Here is a 21,341-nt window from a genome sequence, read left to right as displayed (position 1 = left end):
ATGGAAAATAAACGTTACAGTGGGCCTTATGAAAGTTTTAACGGCGAAAATCATTACCTCCGCTGCTATTTGTAACGTTGCCCATATGATCCTTGGATATGATTCATTTTCAGGATAATAGTCTAAAATGATATTTTTTCAGATGATCTTTGAATATGGTTTATTTATTTTTTGGATAATACTCTAAAATGATCTTTAAACGACGTAGATATAATAAATACATCACTGTGGGCCATGTAACTTCTCCTTTGAACCGTTCGTACAACTCGGAGTTCGAGGAGCGTCAGCGGTCGTCTTCGCACGACACGTACCTACAGCGGCTATATAGCTGGTGTGTGGTACACCAGCCAATCCGCTTCCGTTCAGATGGATGAAATGGTGTGTTGTAGCCGTTGGATTCCTTTCAAATAAACCCGCCCAAAAAATCCCTATAATATCTCCCGCAGCAAAACTTCCCAACCTTCCCTCCACAAAAATATTAAAAAATAAATGATATCCACCTTTTGAAAATCAATGCATGAGAAGAATCTCTTCCCAATCTGCAAACGCTTCTCAATCTTCTCTGCATTACCCTCAAAATCCAACCCATTAGTCCCCAGAAATCTAACAAATTCAGCTCCAAATCACGTAGACTCCGATGGGTTTTCCCCAAATCTGGTTGGAAATTTTGCGGGTCAATTTTCGTCAATGTTGCAAGAATTTTCCAACCCTCCTGGTCTTCAGAAAGGGCGCCAAGTTCATGCCCAAGTTGTTGTAAACGGATTTAGTGACATGGGTTTCCTTGCAACAAGGATTTTAGGTATGTATGTTCTTTGCAGAAGCTTTGAAGATGCGAAAAGTGTGTTTTCTCGGGTCGAGAAGTGGTACCCGTTGCCTTGGAATTGGATGATTAGGGGATTTACCATGATGGGCTGTTTTGAATTCGCATTGTTATTTTACTTCAAGATGTTGGGTGGTGGTGTTTCACCGGATAGATATACATTCCCATATGTAATTAAGGGTTGTTCTGGCTTAAATGCTGTTAAATTGGGAAGACTGATTCATGAGAGTATTCATTTGATGGGCTTAGATACAGATGTCTTTGTAGCTAGCTCTTTGATTAAGATGTATGCGGAGAATGATGCTATTGACGATGCACGCCGCCTGTTTGATAGAATGATTGAAAGAGATTCTGTTTTGTGGAATGTGATGGTTAATGGGTTTGTGACAAATGGGGATGCAAATGAAGCTTTAGGGCTGTTTTGTACTATGAGAAAATCAGAAACGAGACCGAATTCAGTGACTTTTGCTTGTGTCCTATCAGTCTGTGCTTCAGAGGGGAAGATTGACTACGGCATTCAGCTTCACGGGCTTGTGATTAAATGTGGCTTGGATATGGATGCGTCTGTTGCTAACACGCTGCTGGCCATGTATTCGAAATGTGGGCGCTTGCCAGATGCACGTAAGTTGTTCGATATCATGGGCCAGGTGGATTTGGTGACTTGGAATGGGATGATTGCTGGGTGTGTCCAAAATGGGTTTAGTGGTGAGGCATTAGATTTGTTCTATGAGATGCAATCAGCTGGAGTCAAACCGGATTCGATCACATTTTCAAGCTTTCTTCCTTCGTTTTCAGTCTCGGCTGGTCTGAAACAAGGTAAGGAGATTCATGGTTATATTGTCAGAAACGGAATATGTTTGGACGCATTTTTGAAGAGTGCACTCATAGATATATATTTTAAATGCAGGGACGTAAATATGGCACGTAAGGTTTTTGATAGAACAGGCACAGTAGATATAGTCATTTGCAGTGCGATGATTTCGGGCTTTGTGCTGAATGGCTTGAGTGATGACGCTTTAGGGATGTTCCGTTGGTTGCTAAGAGCACAAATGAAGCCCAATGCAGTGACATTGGCCAGTGTTCTTCCAGCTTGTTCCTGTTTGGCTGCTTTGAGGCTGGGGAAGGAGCTTCATTGTTACATTTTAAAGAATGCATTTGATGGAAGATGTTATGTGGGCAGTGCACTGACTGATATGTATGCTAAATGTGGGAGATTGGATCTTGGTAGCCGTGTTTTTGAAAATATGTTTGACAGAGATGCTGTGTTATGGAACACAATGATTTCAAGCTATTCCCAGAATGGGCAACCTGAAGAGGCTATCCATCTTTTCCGCCAGATGGGTTTGGAAGGAATGAGATGTGACTGTGTTACCATATCAGCTGCTCTTTCAGCCTGTGCAAATATACCAGCGCTGATTCATGGTAAAGCAATTCATGGTTTTATGATGAAAGGTGCCTTGAGATCAGACCTCTTTGCCAAGAGCGCCCTAATAGACATGTATGCCAAATGTGGCGATTTAGTTTTTGCTCGTCGTGTGTTTGACTATATGCAAGAGAAGAATGAGGTGTCATGGAATAGTATTATTGCTGCTTATGGGACCCACGGTCTAGTGAGGGATGCACTCGGTTTATTCCGAGAAATGAAGGAAGCAGGAATTCGGCCGGATCATATCACCTTTCTCGCCATAATATCTTCTTGTGGCCATTCTGGCCTAGTGGATGAAGGTTTCAAATACTTCCGTTGCATGATTGAGGAATGTGGGATTGTAGCTCGGATGGAACATTACGCTTGTATGGTTGATCTATTTGGGCGTTCCGGACGACTGTATGAGGCACTTGATTTCATAACAAGCATGCCATTCAAACCAGATGCTGGTATTTGGGGTGCGCTTCTTGGAGCGTGTCGTGTTCACAGAAATGTCGAACTTGCTGAGCTCGCTTCGAAACACCTGTTTGAGCTGGATCCTCAGAACTCGGGGTATTATGTTTTGATGTCTAATATCCATGCTGTGGCTGGTAAATGGGAGGGTGTCCTGAAAGTGCGTAGCTTGATGAAGGAAAGAGGGGTGCAAAAGCTACCTGGTTGCAGCTGGATTGAGATCAACAGCACAACTCATATGTTTATTGCAGCGGACAGAAGTCACCCACAGTCAGCACAGATTTATTTGTTCTTGAAGTGTCTCCTTCTGGAGCTAAGAGAAGCAGGCTATGTTCCAAAACCAGACCTCATGTACCCAATACCTATGGAATCCGATGACTAGGTTAGTCCCTCCCTTTGATTTCATGGTCATACTTTTGTGAAAAGAAGTGCTAAGAGGAGATTCGTGGCACATTCATTTAAGGTATTCAATAACTGTAGAAGTGACCGTGACAGCCAGTCTTATGGTTGTTATGATACGGGCTTATGGTTGTTATGATACGGGCTGTATAACAGTCGTATTGGCCTCATATCGGCCCATTACGGACCCATATTGATACATTATGATCACGTATTGCCCGTTACGGGCAAATTTTTTTCTTCAAGTTGGGCATTCCAGCCTTGTGTCATGTAACAGGCACCACTGTTACCGCTAACGGCCATTATGTCTGTCACATAACCATTTTTGAATACCATGCATCCATTCATAGGTCAGCTCGCCTTGAACATGCTTGAGTCCAAAGATCAGGATGTTGAACTTGTTAGGGGGTCACATGCATGAGAAAAATGGTTGGTGATAAAGAGATGCCAAATATTCTATATTGAACATGCACATGTGCCCCACTCAGGCTGGTTTTTGGGTCATGGTATGTTCATGGCGGACCTCACATGATGAATAGCTGGATCATCCACACATGTGCCATTTTAGAGAGTGTGCCATGTTGGCAATATTGCTGTGAATATCCTCTTTAATCCCATGGACTCTCTCAACTTCAAAATTTCTTTTGTCATATTGGTAGAGCTTTAATGCTGTTTAGCTTGCTTTAATTGTTAGTTTATTTTTCTGAAATGATGGTGGAGTGGCACCCATTATATGATCTGGTTTTATGAACTTGCCCATGCACATGAATTAAATTGCACAAGTCTAGGGCTGTCAATGGGTACACGGATCTGCAGGTACCTTAGAGACGATTTAAATGGGTCTAGGTCCAATTTCAGACCTATTAAACAATCGGGTCAGGTTTGAGTCCAAGCCTTATACCTTTTTAGAACCCGAGTCAGGTTGGATACCTAATTGGGTACCTGGTTAATATTTTGCTATAAATATTATATGAATAGTTTATGTTTATATTAAATATTTTATGAATGTTTTAATGGTAGCCTTGAGATTAAATCCAATGGTCACATTAACAAAGTAGCAGGAATGTTGAAAATTTTGAAATCATTATATGTCGTCAATGACAATGGTTGTAGTAGAATTTGTAGAGATGCTGTAAATGGAAATTTTTTGGAGGATATGACACGTTCGAGCTGGAAGAACCAGAATAAGGTAGAGCCATCTCTGATCTCTCATAGCACATTACGTATCAAATGAAACCTTCCATCTTGTTTCCAATATTGTGGATGGTTCAAAACATACATCTATCACATAATCCTAGCCATATTGGTGTCCTTCAAATGTATGGACCTTACGGTAGTAAATAAAACTGTTAACAGTAGGAATTCATTGCAACTAAGTAAACCGTGATATATGGGATTGTCTAACGTGTCTGATTTTTAAGACTTATGCCATCCATGATATATGGGAATTGTGAAGGGGACTCTGCTAAAGCCCATATGCGTCTGATGCCTGTTTGTCTACATGTAAGTATGTGCACTGATGTGGCACACATGTTCAAGATCTGAACTTTCGGTCATGTGGGCCTCACTGTTGGATCTTGTGGCCTAAAAGTCAGAATGTTTCACTAGCCAAGGTGACCACAATGTACAAAACATAGATACAGTAGCCATCCATTTGTTTGGTTCATAGTGGTCCAACCGTTGATTAAAATAGCACAGATTTTGGCAAAAAGATCTAAACAGGGTGACACCTGATTGAAAGCTAAGATCTTGCCCCCATTTTCCATGCCTTTATGTGTGCTTGTGTAGATGTGTAGGGCTCCACACTTTTGTTGGCTTAACAAACCTCCTTGAGATACATATGTTGTTTGTTTGCCAGTTGGATTATGAGATGCAAGAGGAGAACATTTCCCAATTGGAATGCTGACTGCACTTAAGGAGTGCATTTGTTTGCCTGTGTGCTTGGTAGTTGGCATGTGTAGAAATTGCATGCATGTGATGCGCTTAAGCGGGCCCCACTATTAAGGCCTTTGTAAAAAATCATGCTGATATAATTAATAGCTACATGCAATGTTGTCAAATTGCATATGCGATTAGGATATGTTGTTCACATATGCGATTGCACAAATTTTATTTTTTATTTTTGAAAAATTAACTTATATTATATTTACATAAAATTTAACAAAACAATCAACAAGTTACATTACGAGAGAATTAATTATTAAAAACTTCGAACATAGAAATTTTATTAATAAATGGATTACTTGATAACTCGAAACAACTTAGAAGTTGCACTTAGTCACTTACACTTAGAGAGAGAGAGAGAGAGAGAGAGAGAGAGAGAGGGCACCACCCTCTGGTCGTGCCAGATGAGCCATTAGCCACCCTTTGGACAAGTGTTAAATGTTGGAAGAGGTATTATATGAGGCTCAACTTGAAAGTTTGTACAATATGCTTTGTATTCTAGTTTGATTTGATGGCTAGGATCTCTAGTTATTTTTGGTGCGTGGGCCATCCACGGTGGTGCCCATCATATCAACAATTCGGATCACTGAACCATGGCCCCCAACACACTCAAAGCTTGAGAATACTGTAAAAATTCTTAGGCCGATCATAGTGTATCACCTCTAAGAGTCACCACTATTCAAAACTTTTAGAATCTATTAAAGGCTGGAAGCCATAGGACTAAATAACCAAGGGTCAAGGTGGAGGATTTGATTGAATAACTCCAATGGTCTAACTTCCAAAGATCCAAGCAAGGGCCTTGGTTATAGAGAAGGAAGTTGTTAGGCACCTTCTTTGCCCATATGCATGTATGACCTCTTCTTAATGGGAATCCAAATTTTTAGGATTAGGGCTTTAGGCAAAAATCTTCAACTTATGAAAAATAAAATGAAAAACAGTCCAAATGAGCAAGGTGCATAAGAGGAAATATCGCCATGCAAATAAATGAAAACTGTTCCATATTCCAAGGGAGGGCCTTGGTTGTTCATAAGTTTATTTCTACTATGCTGGATTGAAAATGCAAATATTAGTTTGATGTAAAACTTGGTGGGCCATACTGTGAAACCCACTTGATATATATATATATATATTTGTATCATTACGGTGGTTGGTCTGACCGTGGGCCCCACATTGATGTTTTTTCTTGGGAACTGAGGCCCACATTCATGTATATGATCATACTTGCGCGGCCATAACCACGGGCCTCTTTTGATAGGAGTGTTAGGCCTTTGAACGAACCGATTCCGACGTACGTAATGGAACTGTTGATGTGGACTGTATCACGTGATGTGTGTTAATCATTGAATCGGCCCATTCAAGTAAGGCATTTAGATGCAATTTTTTGGACCACACATGACATTTGGACTAACTGCATAGTTGGTCGCTCGATGTGATAATAATGATGTTCGGTTATAATGAAGTGTGGTTATGATGATGATCATATTTGTGATTTTATAGTCCATTTGGCATGTTGTAATAATTATGTATGTACTTAATTATCAATTGTTGATTGGGCTTTGGGAGAGCCCACTTGCCTATTGGGCTTTTGGAAATCTCACTCGTTAATGGGCCCTGTGAGAGCCACTTGTTTATGGGCCTTGGGAATGCCCACTTGCTTACGGGTCTTATGAAAGCCCACTAAAAGAATTTGGCCTCGCCATAAGCCCACTACTGATGATTCATAACTGATTGAATGAATGATATATAATAACTTGTTAATGATAGGATAGTGCATGCTTTTTTTGTACATTCGGCATTTTAGCTTAGCATATCCATGCATACATCCTAAGAAGATGAAGAACGGACTTTGGCCCTCGTGTTGGTCAAAAGAAATATTAAGCTCCCGTGTTGGCCAAATGAGATATGTGATGTGATATTAGGCCCTCATATTGGCCAAGTGAAACATGTGATATGAAATTAGATACTCGTGTTGGCCAAGTGAAATATGTAATGTGATTTAGGCCCTCGTGTTGGCTAAGTGAAATATGTGATATGATATTAGGCCCTTGTATTGGCCAAGTGAAACAAGTGATATGAAATTAGGCCCTCGTGTTGGCCAAGTAAAGTATGTGATATGATATTAGGTCGTCTTGTTGGCTAAGTGAAGTATGGGATATGATATTAGTTCTTTGTGTTGGCTAAGTGAAGTGTGTGATATGATATTAGGCCTTCGTGTGGCCAAGTGGATATGATATTAGGATTACCTCGATCAACTAGTGCAAGAGACATAGAATTATGTATCTTCGTTGAAGCTGAACTAGGAAGACTACGATGTTATAGTGTTGTGTGATTGGTGGTCTGGGCCCATCAGATTCTCAACAATATATTCATGGGTGTGCTATATAGAGAAGACAATATTCCTTAAGTCCATTGAGGTGTCCCACAAAATTCGGATGCGCCCTACACTAATTGACTGACAAAAGATGTGATACGAGAGGTGAGTTGAAGAATGTTGTCCAAATCGTTATGAATAATTGTATTGCATTTGTGAAGGCTAGGAAGAAATTGATGAACAAGTATAATTTATACGAGACTTGGTGCATGGCTCACTAAATAAACTTGGAGCTATAGTCGATAAGGGAGATGTCAATAGTGAAGAGCACAATTGAGGATGGAGGAGTGACAAACTTCACATATACTCTTAATTATTGGCTACGATGCACAGGAAGTGTGGGGGGGACATAATTGGACTAGGGGCAACATGGTTTTCCACTAACTTTATTGTGCTAGAGAGCCCACTCATGCATAAGGAAGGACTTAGAAATGTATTCAACTCCTCCAAGTATGTTGATTATAGTGAGAAACGTACTCAGATTGTGGAGGGTTGAGGAGGTAATGATGACTGATGGGCAAAGCTATAATACCCCGGATTTCGTAACCCGAGTTTAGTACTTGTTTTTTAAAATCCCAAGTGTTAACCTTTAAAGATAGCCCACATTTTACCATATAGTTTTTTTTTTTTTTTTAAAATTTTTAATTTTTAAGTGAGCGTCGCAATGGAAGAAAGACAAATCAAGTATAAAGGAAAAGTCTATATATACATTACAGATACGCAAGATATACAAGTGGCTGCCCATAGGGCTTATACGAACCAATGTATCAAGACTTACAAATACAGAAAAGTACAAAATCAACATAAATGAAATCCAAAATCTAGAGTCGCGAGGTCATCTAGCTCCTCATGCTCCACATGTGCGCCAACCTGCATATCATCTACGTCTTTTGCAACAACTAAATATGGTTCGATAACATCAATGGCTATCCCAGTGAGGTATACCCCTCAAGATTTACTAAACTATCACAATAGTTAAACATAGTTTACCAAGATAGGTTTACACTAAACCATTCATAATGATCATAACAAATGAGATAACACATTAGCCAATGGTAGTTTTAAAATAAGAATCATACAAAACAATTCATAATGCATTCTTATTTAAATGCGTGGATGTATGCATATACACATCAGCCTGGGGATACTCATCCAACTGGCTTTGGGGAAAAACCCACAAGTGGGGAAAAACCCACATGCAATCTCAAGTGGCTAGCTACCAGCGAAAGTACAACAAGTACGTGCTTACGTGACAAGCTCACAAAAAGTTGGACATTCGTATAATGCATTGGTCTTTCCAAACAGTCGACCAGGCACCCGATAACGTCCGTATGCCATGAAATGCACGATTAGCCCAACCGTTATTAGTCCAATTATAACAGGCATTCTAAGAAAGCTCAAAGGTCACTATGGGATGTTCGTCAACCAGCATAGGCCGACAACTTAAGAATAGTGTCCCATACCACCATGCTCGGCTCACGAGACTTCAACAAGTAGGATATAGCCTCTACAACTAGTGGCTTATCATGATAAAACGGGTAGAACATACCATCACAAGTTTGTACAAAAGTAGTCCATCAAAAACCCCAATGGGTAACAAGTCCATTCAAGGATACGATAAAGAGGGGTTAACCCAAAAGCTACATAAGCATATATGATCTATGAGATGGTAAGTATATGACAAAATTCCATTAAATTCATTACACAAAATGGCCACTAGTCCGAGGACCTTGAAAAATATTATCCAATAATCCTAAGTGGCAAAACAAGCCACGTACAATATCGATAACAAATGCACATGTAAAGTGCTCATCTTAAACCAGAATGAAGATATTTGAGATTCATAATATGTTCGAATACTTGAATTTAAATCCAATCATCAATCATATATGAAGAATTATTCAAATAGAAATTAACATTTATCATTCATTCCACTTAATACTATATTAAGCAAGTAAAATAAATAATTGAACTAAAATAACTATCATAATGTTGGAAAGCGTGAAGGGTGATCCTCACCTTCAAAGAAGAGTCCACTTGTCTTGGATATACTCAATCGAGGGTTTTAGGGACAATCCTACAATTCTATAACCAAATCAAATCAAATTATATAACACAACTCTTTGCAAATTCTTAATTCAAATTCCAATAGTAAATTTGGGAGTTGGGCACACCTCTACGTAGAGATTTCTAACAACCCTAGCTTGGTCAAGCTTAGGCGCAACAAAAGTGTTTCAATCGGCACATTGTGATAATTAGGGAATGAGTTTTCCTATGCAAAATCCAATGAGCTAAGATTACTAATCTAATACTAAATTCGAATCGAATTCAGCATAGGAGATTAAGTAGGGACTACTAACTTAAATATTGAGTTGATTCAATACCTAACTTGGTGAGGCACCGGCTAGCAACACAAAGCCTTGAAAGTAATGACTGTATCCCTCTGTTTGCTATTTGCTGGGCTGAGAGAGACCAAGAACAAATTAGGTCTAACCCCAAGATATTGAACCTGGTTAGAGAATAATAGTTCATTGCAAGTAGGGAAGGTAACTCAGCGTTAATTCAGTAGCAAGTTATGCCACTTGATGATAATACAGTGTGATTCAGTTTCAGCATAAGAAAGAGATTATCTGTTTTGTTGAAACGATGCATAACCCATATATGACTGACAGAAGAAGAGCTTAACCAGCTCAGTTTTCGGTCTGACTCGGCAATGGTGAACGAGTTGACTCGGACAATGATGAATGACACCCAGCTACCTTCCTCCCTTCTTCTTTATTCATCCAAAAGGCTACTGGGACATCCAACAACAACTCTTGGACCACACCGGAGCCTCAACTTTGGCAAAAAAACTCGATTGAGTCGAGCCAGCGAGTCAACTCGACTTGCAACGATCAACTCAGCTCCTTCTTCCCTTTTCTTCCTCCTCTCTTCTTCTCTTTCTCCTTGCTCTACTTCACTGTTGCAACTGAAGATGGACAGAACCAGATCCGAACTCGTCTGGGTCACACTACGATTCGACAGTGAGTCGAGCTTCTGAACTTGACCCAACAGTCGCACCACAACCCTTACTACTACTACTCTCTCTCTCTCTCTCTCTCTCTCTCTCTCTCTCTCTGTCTCTCTCTCTCATTTTACTCAGCCAGATAGGGTCTAGACTCGGCCCAAACACACAACTTGAACCGAGTAGACTCAACTTAGTGTGGCAAGAAAATGACGCTCACACTTCTCTCTTTAACTTTCCATTTCTGGAAAGGGGCTGCCCTAAAAGGGAGGTTTATAAAGGGCTCTCTAATCCTCTTCTAGATGGTTCACAACCAACTAATTGTTGGATTAGTTACGACTAGTCGAGTATAAAATCGGTGAATCTCTTGCTGAAATTGCAGGTGACGTGTCCAAATCCAACTTCATGGCTTCTAACAACCAATGAGGATGATTTACTAATGCCATGGGTCACCCGATGATCGTCTCTGATTAGAGAACGGGGCCAACCTTGAGATGATGAGTTTTTCGGTTAAACGGGGAAGATGACTCCATCGCCAATGGCGAGTTGTGATCTAATGGCTGATCATTTGATCTAATGGTTATGGATAGACCAGATTGGTCACAGGGATGCTGTGGGACCCATTGTTCCATGTCTTATTTGCATTTGATTAGTGGGTCACGAGATTTTAGGTTTCATATGGAATATCTCGCGTTGAAGGAATTTCTCTCAAGATCTCTTAAACTGATGTAGAGGGCATTCGGATGCCCTAGTTTCAATGACTAGGATGCCTTAAGAAAACTTTTAGAAGCAAGTAGATGGCCATGATCTTGCCAGCTGCCCAAACCGAAAGATTCCTCCACAACGGCTTTGCTAAACGATGGAAGCGCTAAATCTAATAATGAACTAATGCTTAGATGCATTCTCATGAAGGGTTGAGATGTATGGAGATCTCTCCCTACGGATCACCAGCTAAGCAACAAAACGTGTTTCCGTTTTCGGAAAATGCTTGCTCGCACACCTGTTTGTGTAAGAGATTGTGAGCACACAAGTGTGCTAATAGGTTCGCAACAATTAGGGGTTTGGTTGGAATCCTCTACACTATACGACGCATGGTTCAGATCGTTCACGCGGTCCTTGATGGTGGGCCATTTTTTATCGAACATCTCAGTTGTTTTTAAACGTCGTTACTAGCGGGAATAATGAGAAAAGGAAGGAGATTTTTCTCCTTTTTCAGATGTTTTCGGGTCAAACCCATTTTGACCAGGTGTTGAGGTTCAGTGTACAACGGGTGTATACTCGCTGGTGTACACCCTAAATTTAAAGTGGGGTCCACGGTGATGCATTTGAGAAATCTAACCCGACCATCAACTTTAACCACTAGAATTAGGACCATCTGAGATCAGGGCATCCCTAGCCCCACGATAGATGATGTTTAATGCTCGATCAAGAGATTCAATGGCCTAAATCTCAATCCTACGGTTGATCTCGAAATTCATAGGTCATCCTTGAAATTCCACTGTTGAATTATTTCCAAAACCATCCCTCTACAATGTTAAGGGTCCTAAAGGCCATACAATTGAGTTTCAGCGATTGATTTCGTAATTAGGTGATCTTGATGTTACCATCAAGTGGGAATTTGTTTAATAGGATGTTGTGGACCCATACTTGACACCTACAGGATGATCAGAACCATTCATCAGATTGGTCAGGCCCTGATGATCTATAATTTCAAAAGATAAAATGAATTTAGTGTTAAAGTGGCCACACATCGTCAATTCTTATGTTTGACCATGGATTACGAGAAGTCCAACAATTGGATTAACCCAAACCTGCTCTTTGACGGTTCTAAGCGTCTAAAGACCCACTTGGGGTCTTCAAAGTGTTTAGGAATGTGAATTTAGTGTAAAAGTAGCCCATGTGCGTCTTCCTGGTGTGGGGTCTTCAAGAATGCACGAACATGCATGTGGGGTCTTCAATGTGTCTAGGAATGTGAATTGGGCCAAGTGGGCCCCATGTAATGGTTGTCTAGCCATAAGGAGATTGGCTCAGCCCTCCTCCTCTGGTATGGTGCTCGGATGTCCTCATCACATATGGTCATTGAGCACTCACTTCACGTTGTTGGTTAGTTTCTATTCTTGTTGCTATTTGTTTCTACTGTGATATTTGTTTCTTTGTTTCTAATTCAATTTTATTTGGATTTCAACATATTTCCTAAACTCTGAAGTACCACCATAGGCATCGACTCTAGGATGATAGTGCCTTAAAAATGACCGTTCATGGAATCTACACAACTATTCCCCAAGTTGAAGGAAAAACATAATTTGGAAATGAGATAATGTATTTTTCTATGTATAGTTATAGCATCTTTGTGAAATCAAATAGTATGTAGCTAATACATAATTCTATTTATAATTGATGGCTATTGTAGAGTAAAGATGCTAGAGGTTTATTCTTGTTTAAGGCTACAAAGGCATTGAGAGCGTCAAATGACACCCTAGGTATCTATAAACGGTTATATAATGGTCCATAACTGTAACGCCGGCCGTTGTTATGCATTATGGAGCCAACAATTGTTATAAAAAAAGTCCCATATTGTCTATTAAGGTCCATTTCATAATGTAAGTGTACTATTCATAGTTAGAACTGTTAAGTTAGTTGTTACTACCAAGTAGTCCACCTATGCTACTGCATTGAACTAATAGATATATTTGATGAATTGATAGGTGAGTGGTGGTCCTTGTATAGTCTCGAGGTTCCTACGTTGCAGTTAATGATGGTCTATGTGCTAGCTCATAGTATTTCCTCTTAGCCATGTGGTTGGAGCATATGGTTGCTCATCCATACTAATAATAAGAACAAAATGGGTTATGAAAAGCTCCAGAAATTTGCCTTCCGCAACTACAACATGAAACTGCGAGAGAGGCAACTGTAGGCAGACAGTGGGTGGCTCCAGAGCATGACCTCTTGGACTTGATGTTCATAGGTAGAGATTCATATCTTTGATGGTGAGGGTGAGGGCAATGAAGACCCCACTCTATGAGTGGGTAAATTTCGCCGAATTCAAGATGAAGGCCCTAATTTTGTCGTGGCCAAATGGGCAGTGGTTATGGGGATTGTTGTTGATGAGGTTATGGTATGTAGAGGCTTAGGGCGACTCCTTTGACGCATTGGTGAGGATCCTGATACATACAGATGAAGGTTACATGCATCTTCACAGGTCGGGATGTGATATGGATTGAGCTTGAGTGATGAAGATAACAACTAGACCTTGTCCCCATGTTCATAGACGGATGATGCCGCTTGGCCTAATGCTACCCGCACGTGGTGGCTATTATGACCATGGGATGGTTGATTCCAGCGGTACTTATAATATTCATTCACGGTCATCTAGCTATGGATATTTGCAGTAGTATTCCTACGACTATGGGTACAAATAGGGATATCCATTATACTCATATGACTATGGGCATTTGTATGCAGGATAGTCATATGGGTATGAAGGTGTAAAGCCGCAACTGTCGCAGAGGATCATGATTATGCAATATGTACGGACATTGATTCAAATATCAATGATATTATTGGTATTGCCAGGTCAATGATACCGAAACTGTTGGTAGTTTAAAAAATTTCAAATATCGTTGATATATTATTATTATATTGATAATATTTGGCATTATTATCAATATCGTTGATATTTTGAGAAGAATTCCTTATAAGAGCCCTTTGATATTGGTGAGACCGTCGATAATATCCCTGATATCAGCATTAATATCCCTAGTACCAGGGAAATATTTGTAAATAGGCAAAATTTGAAAGAAAATTGGAAAAAGTTCCAAAATACCCAAAAAATCTCCATTTTTGGGATTTTTTTGTAAGAATTTTGTTCCTTAGGTGATTACGGTTACTCTCAGTTTTTATTGAATCAAAGCTTGTATTTGGCGAGAAATCTCAACTTGGAACAAAGACAACCTGGAACTTAAAGGTGATGAAAAATCTTTTTTTTTTTTTTTTTTTTTCAAAATTTAGCATGGATTGAAATGGAAATCCATGCATTGACATGAATTTATAGCGGGAAAAATTAATATCTAAGAAACAATGGGAAAATTAGTGAAATACTAAATTTTCCTTAAAAAAAAATTTATATTAGAACATGTGATTTTCATTGTTAATTACTATGGAAAATTTATATATTAATGAGTATTGGTTAAGCTATTGATTGGCTATAAATCTTATATATTTATCTTATACTGATTTTTCAACAACACATGGTTAGGCCCCTATAAAATGGAAACTTATTGTGTATAATTGTTTTTTTTTTTACAATATTTTGATTCCTACATGTGTAAACATGCCTTTTAACATCTTCTGAAGTTTCACTAAAAAATTCAACCTTTTTGCCAATGCTTCCTTAATAATTCCCTCAGACAACAATATTTTTTCGAGCATTGGAGATATTGATACATGTTTCCGTATCTTTGGTAATTGATACATGTAGCGATGTTGATACTCTGAACACGGACATAGCTTAACTGCGACCCCGGATCCAACCATGTGGGCGCGACCTTGATCGTGGGGCCCACCTTGATGTATGCGTTGTACATCTAAGCCGTCCATCCGTTTTGCTAGCTTTTTTAAGGGCATGGTCCCAAAAAATGAAGCATATACAAATCTTAGGGGGACCACACGGTAGGGATTGAATTCCTAACATTAAAAGCTTCTTGGGGGCCACACAAGTTTTCGATCAAGCTGCTATTTGTATTTTGCCTTCATGTAGGTCTGCATGAACTTGTCAACGGGTTGGATGACAAATAAACCATACGGTGAACTGTAGGAAGTTTTTAATGGTGAGTGTTTGATGGCCATTGTTTCCTGTGGTGTGGTCTGCCTAAGATTTTTATCTGCTTCATTTTTGGGACCATGCCCTAAAATAAGTTGGCAAAACAATGGACGACATGGATTTACAATGCATATATCGAGGTGGGCCCATGGTCAGGGGCGCACCCACCCATCCAGGGTTGCAGCTAATCCATATCATTTGAACACTACCTATAGATGGGCGTACTAATCACGTTTGAAGAGCATGAGTATTGGTAATTTGTGAGAGAGTACATGAGTTGGTATTATTATACTGTGACTGGGGTATGACATGGCCGATATGTGGAGCAACAATACTATGGCTGCCTTAGTGGAGATGTAGATGATGACTTTGAGCAGCCTTATAAGTTATAACTTTATGTGGGTTGGGGCAAAGGTATTTTTTTGTTCTCTTTAGTTTTTAGATGTATTATTTGTGTTTGCTTGCATTGTATGATATTTGAATGATATGAATTTTTTTATTTTATTATTATTATTATTATTATTTTTGTATAATTATACTGCTTTTGTTGAACAGTTCATGGTTTAACTACTATAAAATGGAAACCTTTTAGGTATAGTTGTTTTTTTGTGATATTTTGAGTCCTAAGTGTGTAAATATTTGCCCTTTAACATATGAAGTTTCATTGAAGCATTCCACCTTTTCCCCAGTGTTTCCTAAATGTTTCCCTCAAAGAGCATTACATTCCCAATATTTGCGATATTATTGATGATTTCGATACATGTTTTCGTGTCCCAAGTCGTCAATAAATGAAATGATAGTAATACTTAGAACACTACTTACGAGAATCTTTTAAATTGGCAAACTGATGCAGGACCGATGCATGAACTAAGTAACATTTGAGATCAAATAGCCGAATTAAGTTATTTAACAAAAAACACAAACTTCGTTATAATCATCACAAATATCATGAAAATCAAAAGAAAAACATGCATAATCCTAACCTAAGCTACCGACATCGTAACACAAAATCATTAAATAAATAGAAACTAGGATTTAATGGTTGTAGGGACATCCATTTAGCATAGGTTATAATATATTTCAAAATAGAAAATCTAGTACAACCTAGGTTGAAAATTTAAGGTTTGGGTAATTTAGGAAAGTAGGAAAATTAGGAATTTTAGGTTTAGGTTTAGGGTTTCGGGTATGAAGAGAGGGGTTTTGATGTAATAATGGTGGGAAACCAAAATAAGCATGTGGGATTCACACGTGTGGCTGTACGGGCACACATGTGGCGTTGGAGGATGGGTTTAGGTTGGTTAGGGTTTGGATTGTGGATGGGTATGGGAAAGTAGGGTTTGGGAGAAGACGGAGATCTGTGACGGAGAGAATGAAGAACCTGAAGAAAATACCTGGATGAGGGAGAAAAGAGAAGATGGTGTGGTGATAGATGGAGACCTTACACCTTTCCTTCCAAATCGCATGGAAGTATCTTCAAATCGCATGAAGATGGGAGAAGAAAGCAAGAGCTTTTCTCCGTTTTTTTTTTTTTTAAAAATAATAATTTAAAATCACAAAATCCAATGGGAGAGGGGTCACACTCCCCCCTCTTTTTATAGATCTAAGGAGTTTCAAAAATTACAATAATTCCCCCGTCTTTGTTAATCTTAACGAAAATAGTCACTTTTTAATCTTAACGAAAATAGCCATAGTCTAAATAAAATCAACTAAAACACTCATAATGTGTCCAAATATAAAATAATAAAAAACTAAAGTTTAAAAGATGATAAAGTCTAAAACTGATGTGGACGATCAACGATCAATGGCCCAATCATGTAATCCATGCGATCCAATGGCCCGATTGTCGCGTCCCTTCGATCCAACAGTCTGGATTACTCCATAAAGCGGCCCATGTGCATCTTCCCAGTATGGGGTCTTACAAATGCTCGCATATGCACATAGGGTCTTCAGCACGATCACGGGTACTCGCCTAGCCACATGGAAATCGATGCGGCCTGCCTCCTCCTCTGATACGTACGTAAGGGTTTACATGACGTGATGTTCTCATCAACTCTCCTTGACTAAGAAGAGTTTGCCTCTGGCGGACTAAAACTCCTGTAGTGCTCCAAAATGTCTGGATCTAAATGCTGTAGCTCGTCCTCTATAATCCACGTACTGTCTGAAATCGGCATGTGCTTCCACTTGACAAAGAATTTCTGAAATCCTCTATGTCGAGTGGAAACTGCTTGTGTATCCAGTATGTCTTCTATCTATTCTCTTCGAGCAGGCAAGGAAGGTAAATGTGATAATGGCTTGGATGATTGGTCAGGTAAGGGCCATGGATTTAGGACTAGGTCATGGTCTGTGGGAGTGTTGGTGGATGGATCAAAATGTGAAGTAGCAGGACCCTTGTATTGTACTAGATCTTCCACATTAAAAGTAGAACTAATTCCCATGGTAGGTGTAAGGTCTACTACATACGCATTAGGACCCAGTTTCTACATTATTTTGTATGGTCCTGCGTTACATGCTTGTAACTTTTTAACGGCCCCATGTGGGAACCGTTTAAGCCTCATGCGAACCATGACATAATCTTCTACTTGAAATTCATGAAACCTACGATGAGAATCAGCAAACGCTTTGTATTTTTCATTACTTACATTAATTCGCTTCCTGACCTCACTATGCAACTCATGTATGTGATGTGCAAACTCATGTGCGGATTCAGATGGCCTATGGGACACAGACATAGGTATGAGATCTACATGTTTCCTAGGTTTGTAGCCATGCACAACCTCAAATGGACTCATGCCTATGGACCTATTGATGGAATTATTGTATGCTAACTCGGCTATAAGCAAAACGGTATCCCAAGTTCGGATGTGATCACCCACAAGACATCTAAGCAGATTTCCAAGATTCCTATTGACAACTTCAGTTTGACCGTCTGTTTGAGGGTGATAGGCAGATGAAAATTGAAGCCTTGTCCCCATCATGTGCCACTGTGTCTTCCAAAAATAGCCCATAAAGCATACATCACGATCAAACACTATGGTCTTAGGTAGACAATTTAAACGCACTACCTCCCTAAAGAAAAGCTTAGTCACATTGGAGGCAGTTGGTGTTTTCGAGCATGGAATGAAATGGGCCATTTTAGAAAAACGGTCCATAACCACAAATACATAATCGTGTTTTTTGATAGTTTTCGGTAAGCCCAACACAAAATCTATACTAATATCTTGTCACGGAGCATGGGGTACTGGCAAAGGCGTATACAATCCTGTATTTTTCTTCCTCTGCTTTGCTAATTGACAAGTCATGCACTGCCTCACAATCTTGGCTACATCTCGCTTGAGACTTGGCCAATAAAATATATCCTCCACAAGGGCAATGGTCTTGTCCCTTCTCAAATGACCGGATACCCCTCCTGCATGAAGTTCCTAAACTAGGAAATCACGGAGGGAGCTACGAGGAACGTAGAGTCTGTTACCTTTAAATAGGAATTCATCGATGATGACAAACTCGCGACTGTCGGTCGACTGACCATCTCGTAGTGACGTATACAACTCACCAAAGTCTGGGCATGTAGGATACTCTTCTCTCAGTCGATCAAACCCATTCACTTCCACTTCATACTTTGGAGTAGCCCCACACGATGACTAAGGGCATCAACAGGTTTGTTCTCGACCCCAGCCTTATGTTTAAGAATGAAAGAGTATTCCTGAAGAAATTGGACTCATTTAACATGCCTAGGGTTTAATTTCTTCTGGGAGCCGAGATAACGTAAGGCTTCATGGTCAGATAATAAGACGAATTTTTGCGGTAATAGGTAATGCCGCCAATGGCGCAAGGACTGGACAACCACATAGAATTCTTTGTCATAGGTGAAATATCGTTGCTTTGCCTTATCCAACTTCTCACTAAAATAAGCAATGGGGTGCCCTTCCTAACTGAGCATGCCACCTATACCTACCCCATATGCATCACAAGCGACCTCAAAGACTTTAGAAAAGTTTGGAAGGCGCACGACAGGGGTTTCACTCATCTTGCCCTTAATCTCCTTAAATGTTTTTGAGGCAGCTTTAGTCCATACAAACTCCCCCTTCTTGATGTAATCCGTGATGGGAGTCATGATGGAGCTAAATCTTCTAATGAACTGCCTATAAAAAGTTGCTAAGCCATGAAAACTTCGCACCTCGTGAATATTGTGCGGTTCATGCCATTCAACTACTGCCCAGACTTTCTCGGGGTCCGCTCTCATGCCCTCAGATGATACGATAAACCCTAACAAGATAACTCTTTTTGATATAAATGTGCACTTCTTAAGGTTGGTGTATAATTTTTCAGTTCCGAGGACCCCGCAAACTTGCCTCAGATGGTGGAGGTGTTGTTTCTTTGATGTGCTATAGAAAAGAATGTCATTAAAATACACCAGGAGGAACTTACTCATAAAGGGTCTCAACACCTAGGTCATCACTCTCATAAATGTGCTCGGGGCGTTAGTCAAGCTAAAGGGCATGACTAGCCATTCTTATAGCCCATCCTTCGTCTTAAAGGCTGTCTTCCATTCATCTCCTGGGCATATATGTATTTGGTGATACCCGCTCTTGATGTCAATCTTCGAAAAGATTGTGGCACCCGCCGTCATGTCTAACATATCATCAAGACGCGGTATGGGAAACCGGTACTTGACCGTGATTTTATTGATGGCTCGATTATCTATACACATGCGTCACGTATCATCTTTCCTGGGCGTGAGAAGCGCTGGCACGACACACAGATTCATACTCTCTTAAATGAAACCCTTTCTGAAGAGCTCATCTACTTGCCTCTTCAACTCCGCATGCTCTGTAGGATTCATTCGATAATGATGAAGGTTTGGTAGAGTCGACCTAGGGACAAGATCAATGGCATGCTGGATGTCCCTCATGGGTGGAAGCTCATCTGGAAATACATCGTGAAACTCATCTATAATGGGCTTAACCTCAAGGGGTCCCTCTACACTAACCTCGGGGTGTAATTTCTCTCGCCACTAAGGCGTACACCATCGAACCTACCGTAGTCTCTCTCTCAAACTCCTTGGTGTTGATTACATGGAGAGACTTAGGTTGGGATTTCCTCGTATCCCTTGGGTTACCCGACTTCCCCTCAGTTTTCTTCTCTGCATTGCTTTTTGGTGGGAGAGGAAATAAAGATAATTTTTTGCCTTGATGCATGAATGAACATACATTAGAGCGGCTGTATATCGTCACATCGTGGTCAAATAGCTAAGGCCGTCCCAAAATGATGTGTCTAACGTCCATAGGTAAGATGTCGCACCATAATGAATCTGAATATGATCCAAAATTAACGGGCACGAGACATCGCTGGGTAACAGGTATAACAGATGCATTCACCAATGACACTCTATAGGGCTGAGGGTGTGGTTCAGGTTTTAACCCCAAACACTCCACATTTTGCATAGGTGTAAAATATTGTAGTCCAACGCCAATCATCATTCTAATTAGCATTGGTCAAGGCGCACCTGACTACTGCAAGTGGTGTAGTCTCTTCTTTTTCGACTTCCTCATCACTAGCACCATTGATGTTGGGCTGATAAAATTCTTCTTCAAAATCGCCCTGTTCATTTCCTTCTTCCTCACCATTGTCAATTACCGGGTTTTGTTCCTCTCTTTCGATGGACATTGATGTGTAAAGTGACCAATCCCATGGCAATTGAAACATCGCGTTTGCTCACCTCCCCTAGAGCTAGCACTTGCTATCCCCTTTCCTTTGACATCTCCAGGGTTGAGTTGGGACCTAATTTGGGGCCTAGACTGACTCCCCATGTTAGGCTTAGCCCATTGAGAGTAAGTCTTGACACTTGGATCCCGAGAGTCATAACGCTTACCAACTGGTGCCTTGCGGTAGTGTTCAATGTCTTGCATCAATGTACCAACATCACGAGAATAAAGTTCTCGTTGGATCTCAAATCGGAGGCCCATCCTGAATTTGGACAATGTAACCATCGGGTCCTTAATGTCACATCGCATCATGTACTCTAACCTAGCGATGTAATCTGACACAGTCATGGATCCTTGGCATAAGGTCGGCCACTGGTCTAGGAGCCTTTGGCAATAAGAAAGA

The 21,341-nt window shown here is 40.1% G+C and overlaps 1 protein-coding gene across 2 annotated transcripts in view; it reads left to right on the top strand.

The window, feature by feature from the left end:
- Positions 1-318: 318 nt before the first annotated feature.
- Positions 319-21,341, top strand: part of LOC131248257 (pentatricopeptide repeat-containing protein At4g21300) — a 51,237-nt gene continuing 30,214 nt past the window's right edge. For both annotated transcript variants that reach the window (XR_009172176.1, XM_058248452.1), the window contains exon 1: positions 319-3,081. Coding sequence is in view for 1 of the 2 variants with exons in the window: in XM_058248452.1 (XP_058104435.1) it covers positions 514-3,081 (2,568 nt within the window). In the remaining variant the exon portion in view is untranslated. The remainder of the gene's footprint in view (positions 3,082-21,341) is intronic.

This window comes from Magnolia sinica, chromosome 1 (genome assembly GCF_029962835.1).
Source record: "Magnolia sinica isolate HGM2019 chromosome 1, MsV1, whole genome shotgun sequence".
In the NCBI taxonomy this organism is placed as follows: domain Eukaryota; kingdom Viridiplantae; phylum Streptophyta; class Magnoliopsida; order Magnoliales; family Magnoliaceae; genus Magnolia; species Magnolia sinica.
This window is presented reverse-complemented; position numbering and strand designations above follow the sequence as displayed.